Raw genomic sequence first — 25,341 nt, forward strand, 5'->3', positions numbered from 1 at the left:
TTGTCTCCAGAAAATATAAGAATCAAAGGATGGGTGGAACTCCTACATTTTACTATATGGAGAGATCCTGTATAAGTTTGAAATGTTTTTAGGTTTACCATATAAATGTAGTCAATTTCATTGGTGTTTAATAATCACTGATATGGCCATGTGATATTTACCGTACTTAAATAATACTACAGTTAATACCAGGATTTACTGTAAAGAGTGCACAGTAAATGTCCTATCATCTATGTGCACCTTTCAGATGGTTCATCTGTAGTGATCATTGTTACATTTTACTAGAGATTTCTTTGTCAATGGTCGAATGAATATGAAGTTACCTTTTCATTTTTAAATCTATTTTTAATAGACATGTGGTCTTGTTGACTTTACTACTAAATGTTTATTATGTCCTAAAATTTGTGACAGCAAGGATGCTTGGGATATTTAGGACAAATAGGGAAAGTAGACTCATGAAAAAATAAAAATGACTGAAGCACACAAAACAACAGCAACCAAAATGCGCAAGCCTTTCTTTACAGAAATATGTAAATTTTACCCAAATAATAGAGAAAAAAAGAAAAGCAGAAAGCTTCATGTCTGCACTCTTGTGGTCAGAAAAACATGGGCTACATTTATGTGCAAGTATACTGACAATCGTGTTAGTAAGGGTTAGTGAGGTTAGCGAATAGTGATGGCGCCACCAATTCCATGGACCAATCTGACAATGAAGAGTTCAGAGGAGGCAAACGCCCACAAAATGGACTGTATGTAACAAGACCTCATATCCATTTTGATGGCTGGCAAGTTCCAAAGATGAATGGAGTAGAGCCTGACTTTAACTGCAGTCTAGAAAATGAGAGGATGATGAACGTATGTGCCATAAAGATTGATTTTATGCCCTTGAAAGGCTCAGCATGGTGTATAATGAGATTTCAGTAAATTTTGTAGAACAAGATTGACCTTCTTGCTGGACATATTCTATCATCCTCTGTGTTCTAGAGTAGAACTTGGAAACCAGGAGAATAAGGTACCTGCTAGGTGGGTTGTTGACAGAGGGTCCAGGCTGTGAGACACTACATTTGCCCCGTGGCTGTTTGCAATGAACAGGGGGTAAAGAAAGAAGAATGTTCAGTCCAGGCAAAAAAAGACAAGCTACCGATGAAAGAAAAATCAACAAAATGAAAAGTGCAGCAAAAGAAAATAAAATCACATGAGGTGACCAATACCCAGGAGGGAAGGAAAACTGGCTTTCGATTTTGTTTTCTGTAGTCTATATTAATAAACATGCAGTATAATACATACTATCACTAAATAATGTACTAGTTTCATCCAATAAATATTTTTCTTTTATTTTCGCAAAATAAAATTTATTCATGTATAATTGTATTTATAACTATAATTCATGTAACTGATTATTATGATTAACTTTCATCATGAATATATAATATAATTGATGAGTTTTGTTAAAACTTTCGAAAAGCCAGTATTCCCGTACATTATACCACTAGGACCTATAGGAGACTAATGAATGTGAAAAATCAATTAAGGAGATCAAATAGTTCATAGGGATAGAATTTATAGGTGTTATTTAACTAAAGTGCAAATGAAATTCATAGTTCCAAAACCACAGAAAACTGATTAAAATATAATTAAACAGAATGATAAAAGGATAGGCCAACATAACCCCAGCTTCATTAAAAAGTATCATTTACCCAACTGTTTGTGCAGAAGTGAAATGTCAGGGGGTCAGAACAGTGGAAAATTTTACTGTGTCCAGCTAATGGAAATATGGATGTGCTTCTGGGCCTACCTAGTAGGTGTGTATCACAAGCGCTGCCTGTCTGTTTCTCAAATCTTTCTGAACTCTGTTTATTTTAAACCATGTGTGCTTTACCGTTCTCTGCCTGCTGGGGGTGCTCCTGCCAGACACGGGACTAAGGGATCCAGAGGTGTCTAACTCATCTGCAGAAGACCATGATGATAATTCCTGTGCGTACAAATAAAATACATACGTAAATAAAAGATACATTGCCTGTAAATAATAACAAGAAACTCTGCTTTCTCAAGCTGTGGTATGTGGTATGTTATGCCTACCAATATCTGGCTTTATGTACTATAAGGGACATATCTGGTAAAATAGCTATTCAGGAGAAAATAAATTGAAAATTTTAAGACTTAGAAAAAGTACAAAACTCTGCACTTTTGTATTCAGAACTTTTCTAGAATAGTTTACAGAATAAGCAAAAGCGTGTTTTATTTATTATGTACCATTTCATATTAAACTGTGTACACTTAAAGTAAACTACTATATAATTGCATTTTTTTTTGTTTTATTCTGTTATTTTTTGTGTTCCAGAGGTAACAATGACGGGCTAGTACACTATAACATCTGGAAGGCAAGTTGGAGTAGCCTCCTCTAGTGGTACCCCTATTTATTTATTTTAAATTTTTGCTGCATCAGGATTAGCAGCAGCATCAGAAGAATGCCCTCTGAGAAAGTCTTCTGCAGTGAAAGCTTGTCTGGGCATGTGGCATTTCAACTGGGCCCATAGTTATATCCCAGATTATAAAAGGCAAAAAAGAAATCCTACATTATTGGTTAGTGAACCATAGAGGTAAGCTGACCCACCAATTTGCCCTTAGGGCAGTATATCTCCCAGAAAGAGTGCAGCTTAGGACATAAAAAGAAAGGGGGAGTACACGTTCAAGTGTACGAAACGCGTAGACGGAGGGTAGTGCTAACATGCCCCCACATATCTCGATGACCCCCAAGTCCGAGCGATAAGGCAGAATTGCCTACCATTCACGCTGGAGGTTTGGACTGATTAAACGGCTCATCTTACATTCACTTGATATCCACCTGATATCCACCTGGAGGCTATCTGGTCTATCCAAGCCGTACTCCACAGACACTATCTCTGCACGTGTCCTGCACTAGGCCTGGGATGATTGAATCCTCTCGCTAAAAACCAGCAGTTTTAGGCATATCTCTTTATGATACAACGGCTACAATTGCGGACACTAACCGAATCATTACTATAGCCTAAAATCATCAACTGATCCAAAGGACATCTCAGCAAATTGAATCTGGAAATCCATCCTGGACATACAGAGACCTGTAACTGCGATACAACCAGGGTAAGATACCCATACACGGGCCAATATTGTTCAATTACATTCCCGTTTTGATGTATGCAGCTGGTTTATACCCCTATAATGCTCATGCTTAATGTATTCTAGTAACGGTATGCTGTAAACTAAGGTCCGTTTTCTATTTTTGCAGTATTATTTTCTTACTTTTGTAAGTCCCAGCAGGCCGCCTCTATATATATATCTTTTAAAAAGTAATTACCTTTTTCAGGAGCTGCCCCATCTTACTTCCCCCATCAAAACTGCCCCATCATACTGCCCCTATCAAAATGCCCCATCATACTGCCACCATCAAAACTGCCCTATCAAATTGCCCCATCAAAATTGCCCCCATCAAAACTACCACCATCAAAATTGCCCCCATCAAGACATCATGGCAACAAAAGCCTGGTTTCCCTATTTTAAAATGGCGCTGCCCGCCGCCTTGCATCGCATCATTTCCGGTTTGCAAATAACTCGATGCTACAGCCCAGCGATGCCTATTGCCTCCTGAGATTGATGACACACATCTCCCAGGAGGCATTGCAAACCGGAAATGACGCGTGTGGCCGCGGCCAGGGAGGAGGAAGTGAAAAATTAATACAGCATATACACAGTAGGTGCTGAAAAACATAAATATCCAATTTGTTTACAGTGCACAGATTAGTGAGGGATGCTGAGGAGTTGAAAATGTGGGTGGAACTCCACTTTAAGGTTGGCAGACCCACCAGGCTTATGTTCTAAATGGTTCACCATCAGTATACAGACAGCACAAGGAGGAAAGAAACTATAAGAGAACTTTGAAAAAAGGTGAAATATGTTGAATTGGATAGCTTCTTCAGAGGCAATGTGTGAAATGTCTTATGTAGTTAATAAAGCACTGTGTGATATACATTATAAGGGTGATGTTCATGTATTACTGATATTGGGGTCTGATGTTACTATGATGTTAATATTACTATGATTTGTTTTACAATGTTTTACATATATTTTGTACACTTTACCCAATGTGTACGATACTTTTATATGCTTTCTTATTTTGAAAACTCAATAAAATAAAATTAAACATATGGATCTATTCACATCAGCCGCTGTGTTACAATGTAGCAGCTGGTGTGTGATGCGACTGGGCTGTATAACTGCAGTGTTGGTGCACCAATCATGGTGCATTGCACTGTTCTCTTTATTTAGCCTAACTTTATTGAAATATCACACAGCGACAATTCATTAAGTTTTGTTGGCTATTGTGTGGAGGTTGATTGCCTTGCACGCCACTGCGCTGGAAAAAAGTACAGCATACCTTTTTCAGCACACACCACCTGCACAACATGGTTGTGTTAACCAGGCACACAGGAGACAAGGCAATTTTGCAGTGTAATAGCCACCCAATGCAGTCCCACTGCATCTGGTGTGAATGGGCCCTTACTGCTTCACAAATAAGATAAATAAACATAAAATACACAGAATTGTGTATGCTAAACAGCAGCCTGACACCCTTGGCATAATGTCACTCTTTGCTTATGAATTTTTTTCTTACTTTCTGATACAAGCTCATTAAAAGAAAAAAATGTTAAAATATATTTTTAAGTTCTTTGTTATTCATATCCACTCATACTGCAAAACTTACCAGCTGATTGCTTGAAATGTCTAATATTTTCTCTATTTCTTTGATATGACGGGTTACTTCCTTCAAGAGCACTTTGAGCCTGTTCCCAATGACATGTACCTTTTCTTTGGCTTCAAGGCAATCCTTGCCCTCTGCATTGACCAGCAAATGACAGGACATGTCTTGCAGTAATGCCACCTTCAGCTGTGACTCGAGCAGTTCACGCTTGATTTGCTGTTATGCAAGCATAAGGTCAGTCTTGTTTATACCAAATGTACCAAATGTCTAAAACCTGAAATGTTTTAGTACTAATGACTTACATTATTCAAGTTAGTCTAATATTATAGAATGAGCTATGTAAAATTTTACCTAAACTAAAGCAGCCAATGCGCTAGGGGTACAGAAATGGCTTTGACAATGCAGTGCAGTACCTACCTTTGGGTTACTGCTCCAGTGCCAGGGGAACCTTAAAATCCTAATATGGTCCATAGATCAGGAAGTGTTGCAGATTCCAGTCTACAGTAGGCCTGACTTTAGGGTTCCCTTGGCAGCAGAGCAGTCATTTAAAGGAATTTAGGCTTTAGGTTATGTGTCTGCACTGTAGTTCCCAACTCTGTTTAGTATCATCACAGTACTTATGAGTTTACTGTTCTGTTTGTGAACCAGAAGCAAAGAAAAATACCTGGTATTTCAAAAACAGGGGAGTATGTGCTTGGTGATCGGTTGCTCAGACACCAAGCATTGTTGCATGGGGGTTTATTTACTACAGCTGGAGAGTGCAAAATCAGGCTCACTTCTGCATGGAAACCAATCAGCTTCCACGTTTTATTGCCAAAGCTTAATTGAACAAGCTGAGGTTAGAAGCTGATTGGCTATCATGCACATCTGCACCAAATTCTGAGTGCAACCAGCTTTAGTAAATCTATACCATGGAGGCAAAGAGAGAGCCCTCAGCCCTGTGTTAGCTCCAAGCCACAGGTTCACTTTATAATAGCTTTCATTATCTAATGACTAAAACGGAACAAACCACAAAGGCTTACATACCTACCTGACATATTTGATGTTCTTTTTTACATTTCTTATGCAATTTTAAACTTTTTAACTATCTAATTTCAAAAGTATTTTTTGTCGTATTTACAAACCGCACACTCACACACACAATTGGGGACATTTATCAAAACTGGAGTAGGCAGAATCTGGAGTAGCTGTGCATGGCAACCAATCAGCTACTATCTTCAGTTTTTTTCCGTTAAGCTTTGAAAAATTAAATACAGAAACTGATTGGTTGCCATGCATAACTGCTCCAGATTCTGCCTGCTCTAGTTTGGAGAAATGCACTTGAATGTGTTAACAGTAACAAGCCAACATGTGTCAATGAATGGAAGAACAAGGAAAAGAAAGCATTCAAAAGTAAATGAACCCACAATGTAAAAAGCCACCTGCAATTATTTACCTTAACTTGTTATTACGCACTAATAGAAAACAAAATTCTTGATATATAGAAAGACCTAGCTTTTTACAAATTAAACTGTAAATTATTATTTACTTCGTCTAGAACTCCTAACCTAATAGGGTCTATGGTAAAATTCGATGTGTATTCCATTTTGCAGTAAACGTGAGCATTACAGTGCCATAATATTTTATCTGTGAATATAAGAACTACAGACATGACTGATATCCCTATGGAAATAAAAAAGGTCAAATTAGTACCGTTAACAGCTTGAGATGGTCGTGAAGAGTGTCACTGTCAAGGCTGGGATTGATAGGAAGCAGTTCACCTCTTCTTCGGTCAATGTTTTCTAGCCAAAGCAGTAACCCATGACTCATTTCATGGAAGTCCTATCATATACATACACATACAAAATAATCTAAGTATTACAACTGTAACATGTGCACTCTAATTATGTGTATACTTCAGCCTTAAAGTGACTCACCACAGGGTCACTTTTACCCAAAAGGCCATCTGTTAAAGAAGTGTGAACATGCTTTCCCTTTCAAAGGTCAGTGTATGAAAATGCTACAAGATCTCCGCTTCCCAGCTCCCTCAATTATTCGATTACTAGATGACCTACAAGTTGGTGGAAGGAACCACAGTGGCTGACAAAGGAGGGACAAGTAGTCTATACACTGTTGTAATATGTTGGCCGATTTATGTATAATGTTGTATTGGAGTGCCATGTTGACCAGAAATTCAGTTGACTTGTCCAAGTCAACTGAATTTCTGGTCAACATGGCACTCCAACACAACATTATACATAAATCGGCCAACATATTACAACACACACTAGTGTAGAATACTTGCTGCTGGAAAGGTAAATATATTTACAATTCTTTTACAGGTGATCTTTTGGGTTTTGTAACCCCCTTAAATACGATAACCCTCTGTTGTTTACCGTAACAATTATGCGAAATTAAAGAATAGCTTGTAAATATTTAGCATTTGATTTACTGTAAAAAAAATAATAACTATTTAACACATTTAAAGACTGAAAAAGCTGCAAGATGATATGGAACCTTTTAACTGCAAAATAATTGAAGACATAATAGTTTAGGCCCCAGTCACATGAAACTCTTAGTACTTGCACATGGTACTGATGTTTGAACATCAGTATTCCTGGCCAAAATTTCTTGAATTTATTTTGCACGGATTTGTGCGTATTGTTTACATGCCTGTGTATACAGTCACACCGAAAACAATGGACAGCATTCAGATCAGTAAAAAATACCGGTATGCCTAAAAATGCTAAGTTTTTAGGCAGCAGTGTGCAAAAGGCCTAAAACTGGCTGGGAACAGCTAGGGGGGAGCAAGAGAGCTGCATCTGCTGAGAAAATGCCAATGCCAAGAATTCAATGGGAAATAAACTACAAAGGAGGTAAAACATTAATCATTATATACTGATTTAATGAGCTATGCTGTTTTACAGCAATCCCTCAGTGAAAAGACCTATACAAATGTTAATGCTTTCAACATAATTAATGTTTTTTTTTTACCTTTAGTAAATTAACTCCAATAACTCTGGATTATAATTAATTTTAAAAATAAATATAAAAACATACAAAAGCGTAGGAACACGTGGAACACGTGGTGCTCAACAATATATATATATATATATATATATATATATATATATATATATATATATATATATATATATATATATATTCTGGACTCTATCATCTTACTATCATCTTATTCAGATTAATAACTACAAGTACAAAAACATTTTCCCTATCAAAGCTTAACAATAAAAATGTTACCTTATATATATACAGGCCTAGATGCATGAAAAATCAATATGTTTCATATGACATTTCTCATAGCCAGTGTTTTTTCCACCACATTTAGATTATAAATTTTTTTCCACACAACTATATTTATTTTTTATTTATATTTACAGAAAAGATTCAGTGCAAATGTCAGTCTTATTCATTCATTCCTTTTGACAAAGGCTACTTGTAATGCAAAAAAAAAAAAAAAAAAGATTTTGTGTGCAGACGTATAGCTAGAATTGTAAAGGTCCAGTTCCACATCTAATATGTTTCAATGGTAGTGCTGGACTGTCGCCCTAAGCCATTCACGCTGCATTACCTGCTGGCACAAACATTTGATGCTATATCTCTAAGTGCGTCCAAGCATTGCTGAAGTACGTAACTCACTGGTTATGATGAAAGGGAAGTGTGTGAACCCCCAAAATACTTTGAGTTTCCTATGTTGATATTTTAATAATAAAAAAAACAATTCTGGACTCTATCATCTTACTATCATCTTATTGAGATTAATAACTACAAGTACAAAAACATTTTCCCTATCAAAGCTTAACAATAAAAATGTTGCCTTCAAAAAGCACCCCCTCTTCCTACAAGCTAGTGTCAGCATGCTGGGGGGGTAAAGGCTGCTAGCACTCCACCTTTAAGGTTAATAGCTTCTATTTTTGTCCTGCTGGGATGACTTAGGAGAAGAGGTGCAAATTGTGTTTTTGATGTAAAAAAAAAAATCATATAATAAATCTGGATCCCACTAATACTTCTTCCGTACAGTATATGATCAGTACATTGGACAGCTTTTAAGATATTCCTTAAAATTTCATTTGATTATACAGTGGACTGGGTCACTCCATTGGCTACACTACAGCTGAGCAGAAAAAGTTATCGTTATTAGTAATAATGATAATAATGTACAGAAAGTAATATTCCACAAGCTCAGCATGACTGTTTTTTTGTTTTACAGCCTGAGCTAATCTTTAAAGTATACAAAACTAAGATTTTAGACGTAGATGGTGGAGAACTAAATGACCTGACAGCTGTGATTACAGTGGTTGTAAACCTCAGACATGAAATATGAACAAAGTATATTCCTCTATAGTGTGTACTTTTCTCAATCAAGGAGCACTAAAGCTGGCCATAAACGATACGATATCTTGGCAGATTCAGCAGGACCAGCCAAGTTTCAAACCATGTATGGGCAGGCTAATTTTACCCAAGGTGATCAATCGACTGATCAACTTGATTTTTCATGCGATTATTGCCAGCAGCCATAGCCACTAACAATAATCACTGTGTGTTCTCCTGGCTGGGATGGCTCCCTGCACAACCCGTGGTTGCAGGACAGAAAATTGCACCATCTATGGCTAGCTTAAGTGTCATTTCTGTCTGCTGCCTCGTTCCTCTGCTATCAACAGTCAAGTCACTTCTAAAAGAAAATGGTGACAGGGGAGGGATCTCCAGAACACAGTCTGTGATTTACAGCCTCAGCTCTGTTCCTGTGTGTTGTGTTAAGGAGGGGGGGGGGGGTCTCCTTTCCCTCCAATCAGCTTTTACAGCTCTCCTTACTGAGCTCAGCAGTGTGTAATTTCAGCTCTCCACTTCTTTTTTTGACAGCTCAGACAAGCTTTATAAATTATGGACTTTGAGGGATGTAGAGAAGGGAAGACCGCAGATAAACAGCTGCAACTAATGTAGGAGGATTTGTTTAATCTCTGTGTATCACCTGAGGCCAGTCACTTCACTGGGTATATGGAAGGGTTTCCAACCACTTTAAATCCCTCTGAGACTACCCGGTAGGCAAGCCCAGAGACAGGGGTATCTTGCTCTTTGAGTATCCATAATATATAAAAAAACAAAGATTGACTCAACCTATCAGACTCCACTAAAATACCAACACTTTGACATGCTGAATAGATGTGTCTATCTATAGCTGGAATATTATCAGACAGCTTTGTAACACACATATTTATAAAGCAGTGAAAGTAACTTTCACCAAACATTCGCTGGTAGTGAATCAATCACTGTTATTACAAATACATGCACCAAGGGAGATTCACCTGCAGTTAATGCTTAGTAAGTGTCAGATTCACCCTAAATATTCCCTACGGTATTATTATGATCCCTAATATTTATGTAATGACAAATGGTAGTCTATGGATATAATGTAACTGCAATTATAAAACTAAAATCTATGTTGCTGTATTTTGGAATCAGTTTTTTTTTTTAACATAATAAAATAGTGATATTAATGTGTTCTATATTTTGTAGAAAGCACTGAGTAAACCTGCTTTACACACAAAAAATTACCACTTGACAAGTTTGTAAATAATGGAGTCTGTTACAAACCTGGCACTGCATTAAAGCATCCTGTAGTGAACAGCGCCAGTCTTCTAATGTGCTGCCCACACGGTCCCATCTTAGGTTCATTTGGCTCAGGCGCTCTTGAAGATCCTTGCTCTCTTGAGTATCTGCCTGAGTGAACTCGGAGCTGCAGAGATTAATGGACAGCACAATAGCTTTCCGACTGTCTACAGCCTTCTGAAGTTCCTGAAATAAGCAAGTGGAAGAAGAAAAAGATATTTGTTATTATCAGTTGCAGACATGCCTAATTCTAGAAGTGCATAGAAAAAAATATCTGAATAGTGCCACTTTAGTTTCTACATTAGTTACATATAGATGTAAAGTAGACCAAATGGGGCTTTCTGATTTTCTCTTGTAATGGTTTTCCTTTTATTTTCACGCCAATATCAGGAAACAAGACTACTGTTTTTAAACTAAAGGAACAGCATAAAGTGCAGGAGCTCATCACAAAACTCTCATTTTCTAGTAATTCATGAAAAAAATGATCTTACCAATTAACCTCAACAGTAATATTCGCAGACACATTTTTTTAATTTCATGTGACAAGCAACACAATTGATACAATATAGTTAGGCTGGCCATACACTAGAAGATTTTTTAATCAACGTCATACTAATATTCATGTGATAAACCTCATTGTATTCAATAACTTGATGAAAGTCGTTCGAAAGTACCATATTTATCTGCGTATAACATGCACTTTTTTCCCATTAAAATCAGGGGAAAATCGTGGGTGTATGTTATACACTGATCACTGCTGTCTCTGAGGGAAGAGGAGCGAGCACTGCTGAATTACATAAAGCCCCGATCTCCTGTGTAAGCGGCGCTCTGTCACTCACGGCCACGCCTCCTGGCCCCCGCATTGGGCCATTGTTCTGTCTATCATATGAGCAGGGCCGGGAGGCGTGGCTGTGAGTGACGGAGTGCCGGGTACACAGGAGATCGCGGCTCTGTGTAATTCAGCGACGCTCGCTCCTCCTCTTACCTCGGAGACAACACTGGTGAGGCTGGAATGATGGGAAAGGTGAGGATGCAGATGGGCACTGAACAGGGTGCATTGTTGGTCAATTTAATGGCTGCAGATGGGCACTGAACAGGCTGCATTGTTGGTCAATTTATAGGCTGCAGATGGGCACTGAGCAGGGTGCATTGATGGGCAATTGAGAAGCTGCAGATGGGCACTGAGCAGGGTGCATTGATAAGCTGTGACCCTAATTTTGCTTCAAAGTTCTTTATTTAAAATGTACGTTTTTTCCCTAAACTTCCCTCTTAAAATTGGGGTGCGTGTTTTACGCCTGTGTGTGTTATACACCGATAAGTACTTCAAAATTAAATTTGCTCTTAATAACATTCGATTTTGGAATGAATGAACGTTTCCAAAACAAAAAAAAAACATTGCTAAAAATGTAATTGTTCGTGAAAAAATTTCCATTCTGCTCCTTCAAATTTTCTTTTCACTGCGGATAAAAAAGGAACGTCAACTTGACCCCCCTAACAACTAGAAAATTGTTCTTAAAATAAAACATTTTGAACACAATTCTACTAGTGTATACAGCTGTATTGTATGTGATTGGACAAGAGGGATAAACAAAGGATTAACAATTCTTGTATCAACTCTTTAATTGTCTGTCACGCCACTTTTCATTTTCAAAGACATTTACAGTTGTACCAAGAAGTGGCAAATCGCAAATTGGGATCCTTTTTTTTATCTAGGTCTTAGGCAGCCCATGCATTAGTCTTTTTTTTTTTCCTTCAATCACTGAGTTAAACAAAAAAAAAATTACTCAATTCCCCCATCCACAAATTCAAGATGGGTGGAGGAATCACTCCCACTGAGCTATTGTGTTCTGATGGTGGCTACAATAGGTGGTGTCGATTGTGTAGACATTTTCCAACAGGCTGGTTGTACAGAAGTTGCCTGTAGCTGCATTCGTTTTCTTTTTTTTTTTTTGCCCCCCCCCCTCTGTTTTAACCTGGTGATCTAGCCAGTAACACACCTCCTGTATTATGGTGCCCACACTCTGGATGAAGGACCACAGGGGCACCTTTAGACAACAGAATTCCCAGTTTGGGGGGTGGGGAATGATAGATGGACTAGCAGATTTAGATACACTAAACAAATTGAAGCCAAACTCCAGCTTATACTTTATAAGCAGTTACAGCAAAAAGTTATTCTTCTCTTTTGGGATAAAGGTTTTACATAAATAAATAAAAGGTGATCATTGTAAGCACCCCCTGTCAGTTTTAAATAGTTTGTCTCATCCCTATAAAACTGATATATCTGGAAGAGAGCGTGTTCTTTTGAAAAACAGTAGACTTACTGGCTGAATCACCAGATGAAAATAGAAGAAAGAAAGCCTAGAAAAGAAAATAATGCAGCCATCACATCTAAGCATCGATTAAACTTCAATAAAATAAATGTTTGCTTTAAATGAAACCAGTAAATGTTTGTTTTCCCCCTTTTTCATTACCTTTTTTTTTCTTGCTCTGCATGCACATTGTAATGTAATATTGGGGAAATAACTTACTTTTAGCTTTTTGATTCTTTGTTCTATAATTTGGATATCTGTGCTGACATCAAGCTGGCGAAGCTGTTCAAGCTCCTCCTCTGTTTCTCCCAACCAATCCATGATGTTGCTCAGATCTGACATAAACTGCTGCCATTGCTGGAGTTTCTGTTTCATTCGAAGTTCCTTGTTTAAGGCCTGTGCATGAATTAATTCCCATCGCTCGATAACACCTGGGACAGCAATGATATCAAGACAAAAATGAAGCAAAACTGAAGTTCCTATTGAAAAGCTGAAAATACTTCAAGAGTCAGTCCTTCTATTTCAGTGGCAGACTTGGTACAATTTGGGATGCCCGTGGAGATCTGTGCAGGTCCAGCCAACTGTCATTGATTTGAACAGGCTGCCTGCATTTCCCTGCATGGAACACCTGTCCATCCCAGGCAGCTAAAGACAGCATAAGTGTATTGATCAGCATGCCCATGTGAATGAGGCCTTTAAACACAGGTTCAGCACTTTCTATCCTCAACCATTGCGTTTCAGTAAAAAAAATGAAATTATTCCACATTTTATGAATCTTATTTACAGCATAAGAGAATATCAGATGATTGTTATAGGGAAGGTAGAAATTGCTATTTTAAAAGGCTATCTATCTCCTTTTGAAGAACATATGTTGTTAAATGTCAGGAAAGCAGTTTTCGCTGGTTAAATGTTACGCGAATGTCCACTAAGTTTGCTTTAAAAGTAAGATGAATGTTGCTCAAAGAATACTGAGCACATTTTAAATAAATGACAGGTGAATTTGCCATCAAATTGTTTATAAATGGACCTCTAAGTTATCATATGTTTGACTAGTCCATTGTATCTTACCACACAATAATTACTATTTATTGGTTACGTCGGAATAATTATACGTATATTTAAAAGGGCTGTAAGGTCTCATGCTTTCTGACCTTAATGTATTATGCAGCAGCTGCCCCCAGATCCACCCCCTTTTTTTCTTACCTGAACCTGATCATTCCAGTGATGTACACAAGCCCAGCGACTCCAGCCGCTGTCTTGGATCCTTATTGGATAGTATGATAGCAGCAGGAGCCATTTGCTCCCACCGGTGTCAATCAAATCCAGTGACACGGGTGTCGGGGGCGGGGCCGAGCCCTGCTATCTGTGTCAATGGACGCAGCAGCATGACTCGTGAGCGTGCCCACATGGGTGCCCCCAGGGAAAGCGGTTCTCCGTGGGGGCACCCAATGAAGAGGAGGAGCCAGGAGGGCCGCCAGGGCACCCCAGAAAAAAGGGTTTGGGGCTGCTCTTTGCAAACCCCTTGACATGTATGCATGACATGTCTGTTATTTAAAAAAAAAAAACTTTTACAACCACTTTAAGTTTTAATGGGTAAGTGTAAACCCTTACATACTACTCACCAGCAGATTGCGTCTCTGTGCTGTTTAGGTTAATGAAACCTGAGAGTTTCTCTTCTTCCTCTTTTAATTTCTCACTTACTTTTCTCACAGTGTCTATGCTACCCCGACACTCTCCAAGAAGCCTCATCTAAAGAACAACAACATAGAAAAAATTAAACAGAATAAGCTAGTGGAAGCAATATGCTTTTGGTGGTTCTTTGCCCTTTTTTGTTATATGTTTGACAAGTAGCTGGAACAAAGACATAGAAAATGTGACATAGAATCATTAAACTGTCAAGTCTACATCAAAAAATGATATTTTAGTTATAGGTGGAAAATGATGGGCTGACTCAGCCCTGTACACCAACAGAAAGTTTTGCTTGTCATAGTTCCCGACTCTGTTCCTGTTGGAGATTTTGTTGCTCGCATCCACCTTTGTGTGTTCTATTTTCTCCTGTTTTGTTCTATAAACTATAAAGTTAATCACAAAGGCGTTGAGAATCCCTCAAAATCACCACTGCAGGTGTGCAGATCCAGGAATGCAAGAACAGACATTTGCCCAATAGAGTGGTTGAGTTATATAAGAAACTGTCAGATGTTTACCTCTTTAACATCTACCAAAAACTGACACTTTGAAAATAAGGAAGAATTTTTGCAGTGTGTTGATCAAAAAATCAAAAAGAGTCCTAGAGTCCTAGAGCAACAAGTAAACCATCTACAAAATGAATTCTGTTAATCAACATCCATCTATGGAAAGGTTAACATATACAGTGGGGACAGAAAGTTTTCAGACCCCCTTAAATTTTCCACTCTTTGCTAAAATCATTTAAGTTTTTTTCCTCATTAATGTACACACAGCACCCCATATTGACAGAAAAACACAGAATTGTTGACATTTTTGCAGTGTTTATTAAAAAAGAAAAACTGAAATATCACATGGTCCTAAGTATTCAGACCCTTTGCTCAGTATTTAGTAGAAGCACCCTTTTGATCTACTAAAGCCATGAGTCTTTTTGGGAAAGATGCAACAAGTTTTTCACACCTGAATTTGGGGATCCTCTGCCATTCCTCCTTGCAGATCCTCTCCAGTTCTGTCAGGTTGGATGGTAAATGTTGGTGGACAGCCATTTTTAGGTCTTTCCAGAGATGCTCAATTGGGTTTAAGTCAGGGCTTTGGCTGGGTCATTCAAGAACAGTCACGGAGTTGTCGTGAAGGCACTCCTTCATTATTTTAGCTGTGTGCTTAGGGTCATTGTCTTGTTGGAAGGTAAACCTTCGGCCCAGTCTGAGGTCCTGAGCACTCTGGAGAAGGTTTTCGTCCAGGACATCCCTGTACTTGGCCGCATACATCTTTCCCTCAATTGCAACCAGTCGTCCTGTCCCTGCAGCTGAAAAACACCCCCAAAGCATGATGCTGCCACCACCATGCCTTACTGTTGGGACTGTATTGGACAGGTGATGAGCAGTGTGTCACGAAGATCCTGCCAGTAACCGGCGTCCCAGGCGCACGGGAACTCGGCCACGGGTCCCATTGCGCATGCGCGCGCGTTCACGGGTGCGGTCACGCACGGGCACGCGCGCGCGCACTCCCGCTGGTGTCAGGCGGGCTATTTAAACCTGCCTGTCACACTCCATCCCCGCTGTCTGCTCTACAGCGTTCTGTGAGTGTTACCTGATCTGATCTGTGTTTCCTGTTATCTGACCCGGCTTCCTGTTTGACGATCCTGCTATCTGCCTGCACCAGACCCTCTTGGCTTGCCTGACCATCTCTCTGCATTACCCCTGGTACCTCTGCTGTCCGAACGTTACTGACCACCGGCTTGTTGACCCTCCGCTGTGTTCATCAGCTTCCAGTCTGCTATTACCTGCTGTTGTTCCTGGTTCCAGTCCAGCTTCCAGTCTGCTATTACCTGCTGTTGTTCCTGGTTCCAGTCCAGCGTTCCAGGCTACCTTCTGCTGTGTTCCAGCCCAGCGTTCCAGGCTATCTTCTGCTGTGTACCAGTCCAGCGTTCCAGGCTATCTTCTGCTGTGTACCAGTCCAGCGTTCCAGTCTATTACCTGCTGTTGTTCCTGGTTCCAGTCCAGCGTTCCAGGCTACCTTCTGCTGTGTTCCAGTCCAGCGTTCCAGTATATTACCTGCTGTTGTTCCTGGTTCCAGTCCAATGTTCCAGGCTATCTTCTGCTGTTGTTCCAGTCCAGCTTCCAGTCTGCTATTACCTGCTGTTGTTCCTGGTTCCAGTCCTACATTCCAGTCTCTGTCCTCAGTCTACTCCTCAGACTACTGACTCCAGAGGGTGCCACCACTACTGGACTTTCAGCAACTGTTGATCCTGCCAGGCACCCATACCACTCTTCACTCCTGGCCCTCTGTCTCCATTCCAGGGGAACGGGAGCTGTAAGGGAGGTCTTTTCCTGCACTTCAGGCTCACAACCTACCAGGTACGTGACACAGTGACTGGTTTTCTCCACACATACCGCTTAGAATTAAGGCCAAAAAGTTCTATGTTGGTCTCATCAGACCAAGGAATCTTATTTCTCACCATCCTGGAGTCCTTCAGGTGTTTTTTAGCAAACTCCATGCTGGCTTTCATTGGCCTTGCACTGAGGAGAGGCTTCCGTCGGGCCACTCTGCCATAAAGCCCCCACTGGTGGAGGGCTGCAGTGATAGTTGACTTTCTACAACTTTCCATCTCCCGACTGCATCTCTGGAGCTCAGCCACAGTGATGTTTGGGTTCTTCTTTACCTCTCTCACCAAGGCTCTTCTACCCCGATAGCTCAGTTTGGCCAGATGGCCAGCTCTAGGAAGGGTTCTGGGCATCCCAAACGTCTTCCATTTAAAGGATTATGGAGGCCACTGTGCTCTTAGGAACCTTAAGTGCAGCAGAAATTTTTTTGTAACCTTGGCCAGATCTGTGCCTTGCCACAATTCTGTCTCTGAGCTCTCCAGGCAGTTCCTTTGACCTCATGATTCTCATTTGCTCTGACATGCACTGTGAGCTGTAAGGTCTTATATTGACAGGTGTGTGGCTTTCCTAATCTAGTCCAATCAGTATAATCAAACACAGCTGGACTCAAATGAAGGTGTAGAACCATCTCAAGGATGATCAGAAGAAATGGACAGCACCTGAGTTAAATATATGAGTGTCACAGCAAAGGGTCTGAATACTTAGGACCATGTGATATTTCAGTTTTTCTTTTTTTAATAAATCTGCAAAAATGTCAACAATTCTGTGTTTTTCTGTTAATATAGGGTGCTGTGTGTACATTAATGAGGAAAAAAAATGAACTTAAATGATTTTGGCAAATGGCTGCAATATAACCAAGAGTGAAAAATTTAAGGGGGTCTGAATACTTTCCGTCCCCACTGTATATAAAGTTGTGGCATGCAAAACAAGATCCATAAAGACATAATAGTGTTATACGTTTGGTGTGGAGGAACTGCACTGTACACTGATCTCAACCCTATTGAACACATTTGGGATGAAATGAAAAGCCAGTCTTCTCGTTCTTCTTGTAAAACTGTGAGTGTCAGGTGACCACAAACCTTTTGCTATATAATGCAAATTCTTACCAGAAACTTTAAAAAGATGTCACAAAAAGTTGAGCAGGCATCCATAACAACCAATCAGGTTACTTGCTTGACTTAAAGATGAGCCATGCTTAGGTGCTTTGGAAAACTCTTGTTTGTGTAAATCAGTACAACATGTATGAATTGCTTTTTCTACCAATACTGCTAGAACAATCATCACAACAATCATTCCAGATAGATGGCTGCCCTGGGCACTGTGGTATCATGTGAGGTAGGAGGGCACCATGAAGAGATTGGAGGAGATTTGTGTTGGTAGGGGGGTTTGGGGGGGGGGGGCAGGCGGTAAGAATTGTTCTAGGAGGGGAAATTTGTGTGTGTGTGTGCTTGAGGGGGGTCCGTGTTTGGAGGCGGGTGGCTAGAAGAGGATTTGTGCTAGGAGGGGGATTGAGGGGTCTTGTACTAGAAGAGGTGATATTTGGGGGGGGGGGGGGTTGTGCTGCACAGTTTGGTATGTTTGCTATGGGCTCTAGATGACCTTGTCCGGGCACTGTTCATATGCAGCAACACTTCTGCCATGGTTGGTCTTCGCTACTAACATCTAAAATAGTATAATAGCAAACCTCTGGTCTGATTTTCATAAATGCCCCTCACTATGTAATGGTACTTTTTTACTGCTCCTGCACATCATATACCAACCTGACTAAATCTATAGCTATAGCCTAAAATATCCCTGACATTTGATGAAAGACATTAGAGCAGAATCAATCTGTTAAAGAAGAAGAGGAATGTTCACCTTTCCCACAGGTAACAAAGGATTTTTTTTTCTTTCTTTATTTACTCCAGCCGCTACTGTTATGCAACACTTCCATGAGTATTAGATAATGCGTCACTTACTGTGAACTGTGGTTTATTATACACCGACCCTTATGCCACTACAGGACAACCAAAGCTCATGAAGAGGGCAAAGATTTCCCTTCCCATCCCCCATGGAAAGGTCAGTATTCCTGTCCTTTTTACAGGGTGTTTCTGTTGTAACATCATCCAGCTGGTGACAGGGTCACTTTAAAAACAATGACTTTGGAACAGAATTTTTTTTTTTTTTTCTTGGTTGGCATGGAAGTCATTAATGATGTAGGCACACCACTCTGACATTTCAGAGTCATCCATATAGAATAAACAGTTGGATTCCCCATTGTCAATACTTACATATCCTGTGTAACTTGAATCTAGTTCAGGTCCAGTGGGGGTTCTGCTGCGAATGACATTCTCTGTCTGCTGTAAATGGAAGCGGCTGGTATCCAGTGCTTTGTCTAGCTGACGGATCTGTGATTCTAACAAACCAGACTCTCCTTATGCAAAATAAAAAACAATAATTCTGAGCTGAGCAGTCTCAAAATTTGTACATGGGTTAAGCATATAGAATAACTAATGTAGCAAGCATGCAGAGAATAACAGAAGTAATAACTGTTGGGTGTGTCAGTAGGTGACTTAGATAGCCAGGCAAGTAATGTTTGTACTGTATAAAAATTAATAAACAGAAGTAATAAAGAATGAATAAGAACAGGAACTCTGACTCCTTTCCTATCCTAAATGAAAGAAGCTGAAATGAGTTCATTGTATGTTAACTTTGACTACATCTCTACAGATTGCTCAAAAATAGCATTGTCATGCACCACTTCCAAAGGGAAGCAAGAGAAGGAAGCCAATATGAACATTGCAATTTGTAGAGGAAGTCAAATTTGTTCTAAGAACAGATGCAGGACTGCTGGTAAAGGTCTGTAAGCCATTCAGAAGATTCAAGTCTCTGATGGATAATGTTAGCTATGAGTTATCGTAAGGGGTGAACCAAGTTGTCACTTGTACCAGATCAACTGGAAACACGCAAAGATGATACCCATAGCTAAAATTTTTCTACAAAAAAAATTGTGCTGGTTGCTACTAATGCACCTCCATGTTAATCTTTTGTAGAGTAGAAAAAAAAAATAAACCTCAGTGTATTTTTACCAATGCATTTAACTTGTTGTATATCAAGTAAATGATCTTTGATTAATAGTAATTGTTCATATTAATTTGAAGCTGCATCTCCCATAATAAAGGTTTCTTAGAGTTTTGGCAAGTCACAGCTGACTTATTGTTGCTGTTTACAAAGAGTATCTAAACCTAAGAACAAAAATGTAATATATTATAGCTTACCATTCCTTACATCAAGTGGCTACATCCTCGTTCATTTTTCCCCTTAAGCTGACCATACTTTAACGATCTTTTTTTGTTCAATTAGTGCATTGAACGAAAAAAAAAAGACCTGATTCCCCCATCCACACACTTGGTGCTATTGTATTTTGACAGCAGGGAGCCTTCCTCTCCATCAGAGCACACTAATCACTGTGAGACACTGGACCTGTATATCATCACCTTGAGTGGCATTATACGCTTTTACACAGCAGTATTGGCTGTTTGTACAGAACTCAATTGGTAGATCAAATTCTGTACAACCAGCCTGCCCATACATAGATAGCAACTCAACTGATCTTTGCTGAAACGGCTAAATTTCAATCCATGTATGGCTGCCTTTATTTTCACCAGGTGATCTGGCCATTAACACACTTACTGTCCTAGGGTTGAGGAGTTGTCACCCTAAGCTGCTCTCCTGATTTGGATTACAAATACCTCCCCTTCTCCATTACACAAGGGGGCATTTTGTTGTAGTGGATTTCTGCCAGCATAAAAAGGTATTTTTCTATGCTTGATTAAACTGTTCTTAAAAAAATTAAACTACTGCTGGCATTACATCCAAGTACTGGCAGACTGCAGAATAATACCTTTGTGTTTTTGGGTTTAGATCCTTTAATTTTATACAACCCCATACTGATTTTTACCATAAAGGTTTTTTAAATTGTGGATTACCACTAAATAAATAAAATAAATAAATAATTTTTACAGTCTTTCCTATTGGCTTACACCACATACACATCAGTATGTTTACTAAGTTGAGCATTAAACAAATGTAGGAAATATTAAATATAAATTGCAGGGTTCATTTACCATCATCTTAAGTCTTTGGGTGGCCTTATCAAGTCAATTAATATGTATATTATTTTATTAATAAAGGTGTATTTTAGGAATAATACAAGCCTTTCATTGAACTTTATGGATAACAGCAGTCCCCTCTATGTTCAGAGATATGTACAAAAGTACAAAGCATTTATCCTAGTACTTTTATAGGTTTACAGAAACAAACCATGTACTCTTTAGTGAGGCACATGTTACACAACATAGTGGGGTTGATTTACTAAAGTCAAATAGACTGTGCACTCTGCAAGTGAATTGCACTAAAGCTTAGTAAATTAGGTAAAGCTTCACTTTTACTAAGAATACCCAATCATATGCAAGGAAAATTAAAAAAAAAATATGTTTTTGCTTGCACATGATTGGATGATGGAAATCATCAGAGCTTCCTCTCATTTACTAAGCTCTGGCGCAACTGCCCTTGCAAAGGGCAGAGTCTATTTGCTTTTAGTAAATCAACCCCAGTATATGCACCAGTCCAGCACATGTTCCTAGGGGATGCAATGCTTTTTCATTGATATTTTTGATACTGCATAATAATATAGGTCATGAAGCAATACCTGATTAACAATGTTATAGTTTTGCGCCTTTGGTGTTAAATAAAAAAAAGTTAGGTTAATAGTCACTGTTATACATGCAGAATGGGGTGTAACATAGGAGAGGTTAGAAAAAGTGACATGATTTAAAGCTGTGACATGATGTTCAGACTAACTGTGAAAGTTATACATAGAGTTTTTTTTTTAATCTCGGCACTCAGCCTACCAGTGGACTTTCTCAGAAAATTTTCAGTAAGTTTAATATAGGCTTCAGGACTTTCAGGGATTTCTACATCTGTAAAGACAAAGGACAGGCTGTGTATGTTGAAGGGGTCCAGATTTGTTGGATCCTTTGGATAAATGTGACTGACACCACCTATAGATCAGCGGTTACTACACAGTCCAGTTTGTCCCTAATACATCAGTCACAGTGAAGCTATCTGTAACAAAGTTCGATATGCCATGCTCGTTCAAAAATTACAAGCCATAAGATGGTTTTCCAGATTTCTATAGTTTCTAAAGGGCTGAATGGCATTGATCACTCAACTGCAGTCTTTAGCAGTCAAATATCCACAAGAAAATTAAAGCAATTATCTGATATGAATGTTATTAGGGCCCTTTCACACGTGCGGATCGTTCAGATGTCAATTTTTTCAGGTGGACCTGAACGGCCCCTCCATACATCTCTATGGAGTGACGGATGTCAGCGGTGACATGTCTGCTGACATCCAATCTGCCCCGATCCGCTTAATCCAGACGGATGGATGTCCTATTTTTCATCCGTCTGGCGGATCCGATGAAAACGGACAGGTGGTCCGTAATCATCCGATCCCCCCCTTGGAAGAGAGCGCAGATCTGACAGGTCCGTCCCTGCACAGTGTGCAGAGGCAGACTTGTCATCCTCCGGCTCAGCGGGGATCAGTGGATCGATCCCTGTTGAGCAAGCGGATGTCTGAAAACGGATCCACACATGTGAAAGGGCCTGAGGTGTAGGACACTTCCACTTTTTTCCTACTCTTTACATAAACAAAATGCTGCATGTGTAAACTGCAACCACTTCCAGTTAAGAATAATGATTTTTAAATATCTCAGAGACCTTTTAATGTCTAACCCCAATTGGCTCTCACATGTTTTATATATAATTGCTTTAAATCAAAGTCAGCTGCTACCACAGGCCACCTTGTATGGGAAAGCATGAAACAAACTTCTTACTTCCTCTCCTGGCCCCCCATTACCTTCTCTGCTCCTGTACACATTAAGGTGAAACAGCAAAAAATTGTGTTACTGACACTCAAAGCCTTACTTGGACAGTCTGGAATCACTTCCGTTACTCCTCCAATTTTGCCTCCTTTATCTACAATAAGGTTTATGAGGGATAATACCTCCGGGATCTAGTCATGAGAATTGGGGAGCCCCTGCCACCCCCCCCATGTACACACTTTCATCTCCCCCCTCTTTTTTCTTTTTTTAGCTGTATTATTAGTGGCTACTGCATAGAGAAGGTCCCAAGGTCCCAACTACAATTTGCTCATGGGAGCATTTGGCATCTTATCAGATATAGCTGGGAATTCTATTATCACCCATCTGGTTTCTATGCATCTACTCAACTAGTATGACTCTACATATGCCATAAGTTAGGGTTTGTTGTTCCTCCTATGTACCTTGACTATGATGTGTTGATATGTGAATGTTAACATTATATGTGGCTTTTATGTACTTTAATGTGTTAAAACTTAATAAACTTAATAAAATGAGATTAAACAAACAAAAAAAAAATAGTGTGACCCCTTCTCCAATGTGTGCAGCATTGGGGTCACCTATACCTATTAGTGGACCTCAATGACAGTACTACCAATTAACCAAACAATCAAAACAATCAAAACAACTGTAATGCAAACTTTGAATAAGGTATGAAAAAATATTGAACAAATAATAGTAGTTTTAACATAATATACAAACAGTTCAAACACCCGTATTAAGTAAAAACTACAAGACAATTTCAGATATCATGAGATTTTTCAAGGTTTGGATTTGTAAACTTGCACTGTTCATCACATAAAAATGTACATACTGCCAGATGTACATTTAAAGTACATTTGTAGAACTGGCTAAACTGGTGTGAAATATTAAAGCAGGTACCCTCAGATGCTGGTTTGTATCCTCTGCACAGAGTATTTTAATATAAATATCTCAACATCAACAAAGGCAGCTTTCTATTGGTTTTCCAATGCAAGTTCAGCCTCAATGACCAAATGAGTTACAGGAGGTGGTGGGCCAGTCCTAGGCATTCTCTGTAATAGTTAAGATCTGCATAGTTAAGGTTTGTGCCCACAGTGTAGGTTACCAGATTTTAAATAATGAGAATAGTTAAAGTGCGACTAAACCCACAACAGTAAAACCAGTCTGCATATGCAGAATAGCATGCTTGTTATACTAACTGTGGAACTTAAGGGGTTAATCCTCTGTGTTGTGTAAAACAGCTCTTTGATCCTGTATGGACAGATCCTCCCCCTCCTGCAAGGTCTTTCTTGGCAAGGCCAGATAAGACACAGTGAGGGTAGTAAAACTGCACATGCTCAGTTTGGTCTTTATTGCTGGAGAGAACATTTCCTGGTTGATCAGAGCTTTGCAGATCACATGATTTTGACATCACACATTTGGGTTTGTATAAAGATCCTAAATGACAGCCCAGTCCCTCCCTCTTCCTCCATGCCCAGTAACTAAAAAAAGAACACAGTGGGTGGGATGTCACATCTTGATTTATGGATGATTCGCCTCCCATAAAAGCATGAGGACACAGGCTGTAGTGGAAATCCCCTCCCACTTAAATACTCAGATGCACTCAGGCAGACCTTGCAGGTTATATCATGACCATGGTATACGGATCAACCAAAAAGGCATATAGTGGCAGTATTTTAATGTAAAAAGAAGATTTATAAGCTGTGGGCACTGGGGGGGGGGGGGTTGGAGGATGAACTATTTTACATTACTGGGTTTAGTAACACTTTAAGGTTGTTTTACACAGTGACAGATGTAAACCCAATCTTCTGATTTAAGCACCAATAAAACATCAGATGCCGATTGGCTGCTGGTTTTCCTGCATGCCATTTGAACGATAGGTCAGCTTCTATTGGACAGCTGCTGTACACACTGGCTGAATGTTGGTCGGCTTCTGTTGAACTGGCTGATACCAGCTGATAATTGGAGAGTGTGCACCAGCCTTAAGCAAGGCCACACAAACAAATTATAGAAAAATCTGCCTTGTGTCAATGTCCCGTCACTCTCAACAATAGCAGTCTGTTGAGAACCATTTCAAAGCTTTATAACCTTTTACATCTAATCATGAACATGTAAAAGATAGAGTATTTTACCAGTTAAACCAGTTGCTCCTTGAAGAAAATAACTTTTGTCATCTTCATCATCTGAGTGCAATGCTTGGGAAACTGCAGTTTCTAAATCCCGGCTGAGGTCATAATCATGATCCCACTCCAGTGGTATGGAATCCACACTAGCTGGTGTATCACGACCCGATCTTTCACTCCTCATTGGAACAATTAAGGACAGTGAGTGGTTTGAAGAAGGCAGAGGTGAGAGGATGCCACCTGAATTTTTTGTGTGCCACTGCAGATCAGACAGATCCATTGTCTCATCTCCATCCACCTCTCGGTCAGAGAAGTCATGTTCATCGTCTGTCAACTAGAAATAATAGGCAGAAAAAAAACAGAAAGGTGAAATTCAAGGTTAGGAAACTATCATGATGTTTTCAATGTAGCACAGAGGCACCTACAGAATGAAGGACCGTTTATTTATATGCCCAAAGCAGCATGGAGCTGCCTGAAGACAATTTATTTTAGTCAATGGAGCTGCAATAACTGTAAGGACTCACTTGCACATCTGAGTTTTAAGGTACATAATGAGAGATGCACAGCCCTGAACATTATTTGGATGTATCTG

General features: G+C 39.4%; 1 protein-coding gene across 1 annotated transcript in view; it reads right to left on the reverse strand.

Moving 5' to 3' along the window:
* The window catches only part of SYNE1 (spectrin repeat containing nuclear envelope protein 1), a 513,156-nt gene that overhangs the window by 9,336 nt on the left and 478,479 nt on the right, over window positions 1-25,341 (reverse strand). The window contains 10 exon segments of the mRNA XM_073627830.1: window positions 1,017-1,075; window positions 1,880-1,972; window positions 4,742-4,954; window positions 6,431-6,559; window positions 10,331-10,531; window positions 12,874-13,085; window positions 14,277-14,403; window positions 18,992-19,134; window positions 21,614-21,682; window positions 24,759-25,083. Coding sequence (XP_073483931.1) covers window positions 1,017-1,075; window positions 1,880-1,972; window positions 4,742-4,954; window positions 6,431-6,559; window positions 10,331-10,531; window positions 12,874-13,085; window positions 14,277-14,403; window positions 18,992-19,134; window positions 21,614-21,682; window positions 24,759-25,083 — 1,571 coding nt within the window.

Source organism: Aquarana catesbeiana, linkage group LG04 (assembly GCF_042186555.1).
Source record: "Aquarana catesbeiana isolate 2022-GZ linkage group LG04, ASM4218655v1, whole genome shotgun sequence".
Classification (NCBI taxonomy): domain Eukaryota; kingdom Metazoa; phylum Chordata; class Amphibia; order Anura; family Ranidae; genus Aquarana; species Aquarana catesbeiana.